This window comes from Drosophila innubila (assembly GCF_004354385.1).
Source record: "Drosophila innubila isolate TH190305 chromosome 3L unlocalized genomic scaffold, UK_Dinn_1.0 0_D_3L, whole genome shotgun sequence".
Classification (NCBI taxonomy): domain Eukaryota; kingdom Metazoa; phylum Arthropoda; class Insecta; order Diptera; family Drosophilidae; genus Drosophila; species Drosophila innubila.
In genome coordinates, this window is record NW_022995376.1 from 15,336,501 (window position 1) to 15,346,798 (window position 10,298).

Below are 10,298 nucleotides of genomic sequence, written 5' to 3' on the forward strand. Positions count from 1 at the left end.
GCTAAGTGTAAAGCAGTTTAGCAATTTTGCCTATAAATTATATTCACTTTATTTACTTTAATTTGTATTTTGAAAATTGTTGCTTTGAACAGTAAATTGCATTATTTTTGATTTTATTTGCATGTTGCATTCGCTTTTTTCTTATCAACATCCCTATCTTTTAAATCTTCTGTCTTTTGGGCGCAATGTTTTATGTTAATTTAAATTTACATACACGTATATTTATATATATAAATATCTATTTAATTTGTTGGTATCCTTTTGCACAATTTTTTTTATGGTTAATTACAGTGAGATTAATTAAAATTTTTATTTAAAAACTACAGTAATAAGTATATATAATTATTTATCTTAGAGTTCATCTCGGTATTGTACTTTATTGTAAATATATAAATAATTATCCTTTGGGGTTCTTAAACAGCTCTCAACTTAACTTATATAGTTAGAGTTCAGTTAAAATCACAGTAGAAATCATAAAAAAATTGTAAAACTAAAACTATATAAGGATTTACAGTATTACGAGAATATATATTTTTATAGCACAAAAAGGAACTTCTCGACTGAAAATAAGCATTCTAAAAGAAGAAGTTAGCATACAAATAGAATTGAATGTTTTACTGAATCCTAAAACAAAATCAGTTTCACTTTTCTTTTCACATTTGAAGATTGAAATAAAGTAATCAAAAGTTCGCTCGTATTCGCAATTATTCGATTATCAAGCAGCGTGGCAAGTGCTCTTTCAAATAATCAAAGAGCTCGTGCGAGGCGCCAGGGCAATTAGTCAACTCCAGTTCCTGCAAATGACGCAGCTGTATAAGACTGGATAAACCCGATGACGTCAAAAGCGGGCAACCGGCCAGCGACAGAACCTGCAGATTCCTCATCGAGCACAAATGCTGCAGTCCAAAGTCTCGAACCTGGGAGCACCAGCGTAGGAAGAGGGCGGTCAGTGATAGCATCGTCGAAATGTACCCAACTCCAATGTCCGTTATGTGAACACATCTATAATGAACAGAAAAATAGTTTAAATATAGTTATTATGTCAACTATAGAAGAATCGGTGCAATAAACAAGGAAAATATTATAAAACTTTTGAATCACTTCTAAATTAATCTTTTATTACATTTAATAAAACATTGTTTAATACAATAGATATAATACTTTTATTTACTCATATTTTAAAACCTTTGCAAGTATCAACAATACATTGATTCTGATATATACTCCTAAATTAGTATCTGTAGCTGAATTCCTTCACATTCTATCTTTTTAAAGTGGATATTTACATTCATATTAATTTAATATGATATGTAGTATTTATTTATTTACTAAATCACGCATTTGGAAAAGATATTGAAATATAGAAATCTAAGGAATGACTGTACGGGACACACTTCGTTCGTTTGTTGACTCATTTCTTCCTCTGCTTATCGGAATGGATGCTAAGGGTACCGAGGTGACTTGCAGCTTAACGAATTGCGTTCGCTATTCAGTCAATAATTGTATAAGCTTTCAACAAGTTCAGTAAAAAACTTATTCAAATTAATCTACGAATATGTATTCGCATACTGTGCTAATAATGCTTGGAGTCTGCCTGGCAATTGGATCGGGTGAAACAAAACATTCTTTGAAGAGTGCAATTAAGCAAGTAGATCCACAATTCGAGGAAATGAGAAATCTCTTTAAGACTAATCAAGTCGCTATTTCATCCATCAAAAGTCAAATTGAGCAACTGGCAATGGTTAAATGTGAACATTTCTATGATGAAACAGTTGTCAGTCTGGAAGAAATCAAGAAACTAAATCAAAAAATCGGGGAGCTCATTTTGCAAAAGAACCTTGACGACAAACATTTGCAAAATTTGACAGAGCAGATAGAGATTCAAAACAACGAAAATGAGGAACTTGATCAGAAAATAGCTAATCTGACAGAACGACTGACATATAATCAACACGAATTGAAGAAGTCGCAATTTTCAAATAGTTGCATTTCCTTTGGAAATTCTACGGGTGTCCATCGAATCAAAGCCCAAGGAATCGATCCTTTCGATGTGCTGTGTGATAGTAAAACAGCAGGAGATGGTTGGACAGTTATTCAACAGCGTCTGGATGGAAAGGTGAACTTTTCTAGGGATTGGGCCACATATCGCCAAGGCTTTGGCTCCTTTGACGGTGACTTTTTCCTGGGCCTAGAAAAGATTCATGCTTTGACCAATGAGCAACGTCATGAGCTTCACATTCATATGGAAATGTTTAATGGAACAATTGAATACGCCCAATACGATAACTTTAGTATCTCCAGCCTCGATGATAACTACAATCTGAGAAAATTGGGCAAATTTTCCGGCAATGCAACAGTTGACAGTTTAAGAATGCACGAAAGAGAAAACTTTACTACATATGATCGTGATAATGACAATTCGGGTCTTAAAAACTGTGCGGATCAAAATGGTGGATGGTGGTATAATGCATGTGTTTATGCGTAAGTTATAATTTTTTCATTATAATGCATGTCGCAATTAATAACTTATTTGTTTTTATTCTTTCAGTAATTTAAATGGACATTTCCCGAACAAGGAAGCTTACGATGAATCAAGTATGCATTGGCTTGATGGGTTCTCTATCCGAAGCGTCAAGATGCTCATTCGTCCAAAAACTGATTAAGATTATTCAATATTGACAATATATGTATTTTTATGTGACTGCTGCCATCTATAGAAATGTTTGTGATTTTCAAGTAAAACTGCCATTTTAAAATTTTACTATTCATTGAAAACTTCTTTTGAAATAAATATATAATGATAATCATGAAAATGTATTCTTATTAGTCTTTTATTTTATGCGCGTTTCTGATCTGTCAGCAAATATATCCATACATTTTAAAGATAACTCAACTTAGAGACTCAAAAACTGGCAATGACGTAAAATATGGATTTAATCTATTATATCTATTTATTTTATCTATTTATAAGTGAAATTTAAAATTTTACAATGATTTTCTTCAGTAATAAAAAAGTTTTTAATAACAATTAAAAAAAGGAAATTTAAAAACGTTATGTAATACTTTCTTTTAAATTAACTTGAATTATTTGTTAAAATGTCTGTCCTTATAATCAAGCCCGTATCGAATAACGAGTCTTAAAATACAGTAGCAGATGCCCATAAATAGCAATACAGTCAATCACGTCATACACTTTGGGAACTTTCGATGCTGAGCAACATTTTTTAGTTCCTGACCTACGACTGGATTTCTTATCGGCACTTTTGGACATACCCAACAAAGCTTGAGTTTACTAATAATTTTATTTTTTTACGTCGATGTGATTAATACCAAGAACAAGAATGTAATTGTAATATTCATTCAGAAATAATCATAATGCGTAAGCACGTTCAATCCGCTACAAGCTTAACTTATATTTAAGATATTAGTCATAAGCACTATATAAATAATATTATGATTACAATCGGATTACTAATTTCTAATGAAAGTTAGAAGCGGAATTTATGCAATATTGCTTAGTAAGATATGAAAGTTTATCAAAAATGTTTAAAGGATATTAGGATAGTATATATCTTTTTATGCCAAAAAATTCCATTTCCTTAACTGACAAGATACCTATCATTAATGAATCCATCACGTTACATATAGAAAGCGAAATCTTCTGATCAGACGATAATTATTGAAAGGCATAAGATATTTTCTTTTTGATTTTATTATGCTCAATTATTCAATATTTCCGTTACTCCATGCTGATTAATTATGATTCAAATTTATGATACATCCAAGTATAATTTGGATTAGGGGAAATCACGACTTTTGGGTAAGTTGTGATAAGTTTTATCCATTCGTGCAGGTCGGGGAAATTTGACGTTCTAAGGAATGACGTTGAGCGACACACTTCTTTCGTTTGTTGACTCATTACTTCATCTGATTATCGGAATGGATGCTACGGGTACCGAGGTTACTTGCAGCTTTACGAATTGCGTTCGATATTCAGTCAATAATTGTATAAGCTTTTGTGAAGTTCAGTGAGCAAGGAATTTAAATTTGACTTGGAGAATGTATTCGCATATTGTATTCATAATCCTTGGAGTCTGCCTGGCAATTGTAACTGGTGGAAATACACATCCTTCGGGAAGAGAAATTAAGCAGGGAGGTACACAAATCAAGGAGGAAAAAAGTGGTTTCGATCTCTTTGAGGATAAGCTTGATAAAGCCGCTACGTCCATCATCAAACAGGAAATTGATCAGTTGACAATGGAAAAATGTCAAAAACTTAAAGAAGAACGAGATATCAATCGGGATATTATACAAAAATTAAAGAGTCTAATCGAATTACTCGAGTCCCAAAAGAAATTTGATGACATCTATTGTCAGACATTAGAAACACAACTAACGGAAAAAAATTATACAATTCATGAAAAAAATGTACAAATATCTAATCTGACAAAACGAGTGACAGATTCTGAGCACAAGCTTCAAAATTCACCTGGGCAGCTTCCAAATAGTTGCATTTCGTTTCAAAATTCTACGGGCGTCCGTCGAATCAAAGCCAAGGGAATCGATCCCTTCGATGTGTTGTGTGATAATCAGATAGCAGGAAAAGGTTGGACAGTAATCCAACGGATTGTGGGAAGGCAGAACTTTACTAGGGATTGGGCCACATACCGCCAAGGCTTTGGCTCCCCACAGGCTCTACACGGCGACTATTTCCTAGGCCTAGAAAAGATTCATGCCTTGACCAAAGAGCAACGTCACCAGCTTATCATTCTTGTGGATCCGGTTGATAAACGTAAATACACCCACTACGATAACTTTACAATCTCTAGTGCCGATGATCACTACAAAGTGACATCCTTGGGAGAAATAACCGGCACCGCAACTGGATACGTGTAAGTAGTTAAAGCATACATTATTAACAAGTTCATTTTACTCACTATTTGTGTTGTTTTTACAGTAAAATAAATAAAGAATTCCCTAACGAGCGGGCGAAGAAGCAAATCTATATGATGCTAATACGTCCAGTGACTGATGAAGTATATAATATAACATATAAAACTTAAAATAATCCTTGGCATCTATAAAAATGTTTAAGATTCTCAAACACAGCTGTAATTGTACTTTAATTTAAATGTCTTTAGTTTAATTGATTTTTGAATAATTTTTTTCAATAAATATTATTTAATACGCATGAAAATCTACCCCTATCGGAGTTTTAGTTTATACACGTGACGGATATGGCTGGAAGTCTAGAATTCCATAAGCCAGTATGTTAAATCTATGAATTCCGAGAACTCTACCCAGAGACTCGAAAGCTGGTTGCAAATTTCCATAAAAAGCAATGACGGCAATGACGTTAAACATTTGGAATAAAACAATTAAATGCAAAATTGAATGATATATGTAAGAAAGTCGACCCTTATAGCTGGAAAATCCAGTAGCAGATGCCCATACATAGCACTAACATCACATCAAACATTTTGGGAACTGGGTAACATTATTAGTTCCTGACCTACGACTGACTTTTCTTATCGGCACAATTGGGTATACTCAGCAAAGCTGAAGTATACTTATAATTTCATTACTCATTTCATTTACGTCAATGTAATTGTAATTTTCATTGAAAAATAAGCAAATAAATTTCTTGTAACAATTAACTTGTAACTTGATAAAGAGTAGTATTTAAATTTAGACATGCTTTAACTGCTTACATGATATATTTGGGTCAAGTGAACTTTGATTTCTAACTGGAAAACTAAACACAAATGGATTGATTTAATTGTAGAGCTTGTTTTGCTAGGATGCTGATTAAATAAATAAAATAAATTAAATTGACATATGTAAGAACTCATACTAGGTTCGCATAAATGGTGGTCAAAACTGGAACACCCGCCTAGTATTTGCATTACTTGTGAGGGCTCAACTCAGTTTATTTTTAAATCGAAGTTTAACTCCATGGACCCTGTTAAACAATAAAAAGAATTAACCACAACAGATGATGGTTGTTAAAATGGGTTTCAAAAAAATTGATATTGATAATCTCGTTAATATATAATAAACATTAAAAAATGCATTAACAATATGAAAAGTAACTATTACACTTCTTAAGAAAATATGACAAGATAGATTTTCTATTTAGAGTTTCTTATAGGGTTTGTAATTATAGGAACGAAAAAATAAACGAAAATTGATGCACTAACAGTTTAGACATTCTATAAGATATTTTTAGTAACTTTTTAGTCTTTTAAAACATAAAAAAAATGAAAGGTGTTGTCAGTTGCGAAGGCGGAAATTGAATTTAACTCATGAATAATTATAGTACAAGCTGAGAGTAGGCACTCGTACCCACAGTACTACAGACAGATGACCTTATTGGGGTGGCTTATGGCTAAAAGGGTACAAAGGTGAGGGATGTTGGGACTTACCTATCCAAAGTCAATTCCTCCAGCTGGTTCAGATCACAGGCAATATACTCGAGCGAGGCGTCCGTTATGCGGGGACACCAGGACAGGTCGAGGGCGCGCAGCTTCTGCAGGTTCTCGGCAATCAGTTCGACGCCATCGTCGGTGAGTTTGCTGCAGCCGGACAGACTGAGCACCGTTAGATGCGGCAAGGAGTGCACTGCAATAAAGAGAAGCAAGAACAAAAACAGCAACATGATGATAAAGTCCATGACGACGATGAAGAAGGAAACTTTACATTAACTTTCAAGTGGAAACTGAGGCCAAAAAGTTTACACAGTCGCAACAACAACAAAAATTGCTGCTGCAACAACAGCAACAACTGACTTCGGCAGCTGCCCCATTTAGCCAAGAGCGTGTCCTGTGCTGGTTGGTGCCTCAAATTCTGTGACTGCCGGATCCTTCAGCTGCTTTCGACCAGGACTTTTGCATAGTTCATGAAGCGTATAATTTTAAGGCAGATTAGTTCCATTCTGAGCTTAAAGATGTTGCAGATATGAAGAAGAAGCTCAACAACATCTTCATGCGACTTTTGGAATATTTATATTTTAGCTAATATTCAACTATCTTTTATTTATTTATCAATGTCACGCATCCATTATTCATATCGAAAATATTATATATTTTATAATTTTCTATGGCCTTATATCTGCTATAAATCATCTCAATATAGAATCTATAGTATAAAATCTAAAATACAATATTAATCACGAACTAAATTTATTAAATATTTATCGTTTATCCTCCTAAATTAATATTTCATCATCTAATATCTAACACCGAATAATTTATCCATATATTATTTATTATCTTGTATCTGTATTATTTCTTTTTATTTGGGGCAGATCTCAAAGTAGATCAGCATTTAAAACAAAATTTAACCAGTTTTTCGAAAATATTGAACCCTGTTAAAAAAAAGTAGGGCAACTTTATCACATCTATAAAGTTAAGCATTCAGCATTAAATAAAGTAACTATCTCTTTGGCTCATATCATATAATAAAAAAAGGAACAAATTGAATTTATGATGCGAGCTGATAAAGTGTTCAATTTCCTGCATAGGAAAAGATAATGAAAGCATAATTTTATTAAATATTCTTGTGTGCGTGTGTATTTTCAATATGCCCTTGGTCATTTGAAGTTTCGATGGAACTTTTAACAATTAAACAACCTCCACACACATGAATCTGAACTGGAGCAGCTTGTGTTTAGGGCCAAACTAATTGCATTTACGCTGTAATTACATTTTGCGGCAATACAGCGAGAATATGTTGGCTAAAAGCATTTGCATAAATTCAATTTGTTTCCAGTGCTTTGTTTGTCAATTTGTTCTAGATACTATAAAGTCAAATATCTGCGAATAGATAGGCATGAAACTATCTTATAGATAAAGTAGCTACATCTTTTAGTTCTCTCCTCTTTGTTTTTACTTTCTTAAAACTGTTGATGCCCCCAGCCAAAGGCTGACAACTGACAATGACAACTTTGTTCCATTTGCGTCTGCCACAGTTTTGTTCCACGTGTGCCACATTTTGTATCTTTCAACTGCAACTTGCAACATTTGACATTCTTTTATGTAGTTGTTTGCACTACTTTAAGAATCATATGCTCTTTGTGTTACCATTGATTTGACATCAGAAAATAGCTTTAAAGTATTTTCTGAAGGTTTATTTCCAACTCAAAAGGTTGGGGATTTAAGGTTGGAGTAGAGTTTGAGGAAGGTCAAAGTAATTCTAAAAAATTATTCTAACAATGAAAAAATATTATATTCATAAAAAAATTGCAAGGCTGTTTAGATTTCATTAGGATATTCAAGTGACCAAGTGGAAAATTACAGATTTTTTTTCTTAACCAGTTAGATATAGGAAATGAATGTCTCATACAGTATTTAATCCAAAGATTAGTTAAGGATCTTCTTCTTCTTCTAACAGCTCAGCTTTCGTTGTTGTGAATGCCCTTTTTAATTTAGCAATTCTGTTTTAAAGCTCGTATTTTTGATTAAGGCTGAAAATTGACTTCACGTTTCTTGACATTCTTTAAGCATATACAAGCATTAAAGGGTTGTCTGGAATGCTGATAACTTGGTGGGCCTTAGGGGTAAGAGGGGAAGACAAAGCAGGCGGCTACAATTACCGTTCGTAAGCGGCTTAAACCAGTGAGTAGCTAGAAAAGGGAATTATAGTGAAGGGAACTGGGAGATAGTCTGCAGTTGATTTGGCCACGTGCGTCAGATTTCCATGGGCGGCGGCTGCATTACCAAAGATAAGAAAAAAACGTGGAAAAGGGCCAGAAAATAAACCAACTTTGGAGAAGTGTAAAGAACAAGAAAGATAATAAGAACTCGCATATGGCAGAAGATGAAGTCCAAAAATGCAGTTCCAAAGTAACTAAGCTGCTTTTCACTCGACTTTCTGAATAGCAGTTATAACTGGAAAAAAAGAAAAGAAATAAACAACAACTATAAAGGCTGCATACAAGATAAACAGTGTCCCACTTTGGTAGCCGCCAGAGAGATACGGATTCGAATACGTGTGGAAAAGTGCATCCCTTGTTTGGCTTCTGACCAAAAAAACCACAAACGGCATACAAAAGCGATTTGAATTACAAAATGAATACACTCGCTTGTGGGTAGCTTTTATTCGAATTTGTAAATGAATAGCTGCGTTTCACACATATGAAAAATTTATAATCAGCTCGGCGGCTTCTGTTGCTAAGCGTTGCCCTAAAAAATCTATAGACGACATTTCCGATGAACCTAACTAATAAGTATTTAAAGCAGGATGACTTGAAGTTTTACAAAACAAATTGGGAAAAATAATGTTGAAGCTATTAACAGCTAGATAAAATAGTAAATAAAAATGTTCATATGAATAGCTACAGATATATAGTGAGAAAACATTTAAAAATTGGAGATTGCGATGAGCGCTAATGATTGAAGAGTTCGAGCATGGCAATCGAACGTTTAAGAATAATGCGCAAAGAAGAATTATAAGATACTATCGCTTAAGGAGAGCAAGAAAAATCAAACATCTTTTAAAAATATATACATATATATATGTAAAGCTAGAGTATGAATGATGTATAAAGAAGAATTAAAAATACGGTCGCTTAAGGAGAACTTAGACAATCGGGAAAATTGGAAGAGCAAAAGAATTGATGTAGTAAAATTCTAGTTCTTCTGTCAAGATAAGACATCAGAGTTGTACTTTTTTTTAAACTGAATTCAAATCAGAATTGGCCTCAAGCCACAACAATAAGAATAACAGTAACGATGACGACGCGACAGGAGGCTGAAGCTAAATAAGTAGATACCTAACGGCAACTAACTGTAATTGTATCCACTGGCTACAGTTGCAGGCAGCAATTGTGGGTTAACTCGGCTCAAAAAGGGGGACACATCAAAGCCAAAAACCGCAAAAAAATATATATATATATATGAAAATTCAGTCAATAACAAAGGCCTGTGTGTATGAATTTATTTAAATGAATGCTGAGCATTTCATACATATGACAAAATGCCACAACAGCTACAGATACAGATACACGGATAGAGCTGGAGATGTTGCATTAGATTGAGATTATACTATGAGTATATTGGCAGACTGCGACTAAGCGTCAATATTCAGTAAACCACAGAGAGCAGAAAAGGAAGAGAAAGACAGATAGAGCGAGAGAGTGAATATAGGAAAGAGAAAAGGAGAGAGATTGAGACTAGAGAGGGCTGCGTGAGCATGAACGAATTTTTGCAAGGTAAATAGAAAAAGGTTAATAAATAATACATTATTTAAGATTTGAATATATAATTTTTTTAAGAGTGCAATATTCTAACCAAAGAATC

At 33.6% G+C, this 10,298-nt stretch overlaps 1 protein-coding gene across 1 annotated transcript in view; it reads right to left on the reverse strand.

The window, feature by feature from the left end:
* Positions 1-345: 345 nt before the first annotated feature.
* LOC117786476 (F-box/LRR-repeat protein 16) overlaps positions 346-10,298 on the reverse strand; it is a 30,662-nt gene continuing 20,709 nt past the window's right edge. The window contains exons 4-5 of the mRNA XM_034624761.1: positions 6,426-6,621; positions 346-1,002 (exon numbers count right to left, since the gene is read on the reverse strand). Coding sequence (XP_034480652.1) covers positions 705-1,002; positions 6,426-6,621 — 494 coding nt within the window. The 3' untranslated portion in view covers positions 346-704. The remainder of the gene's footprint in view (positions 1,003-6,425; positions 6,622-10,298) is intronic.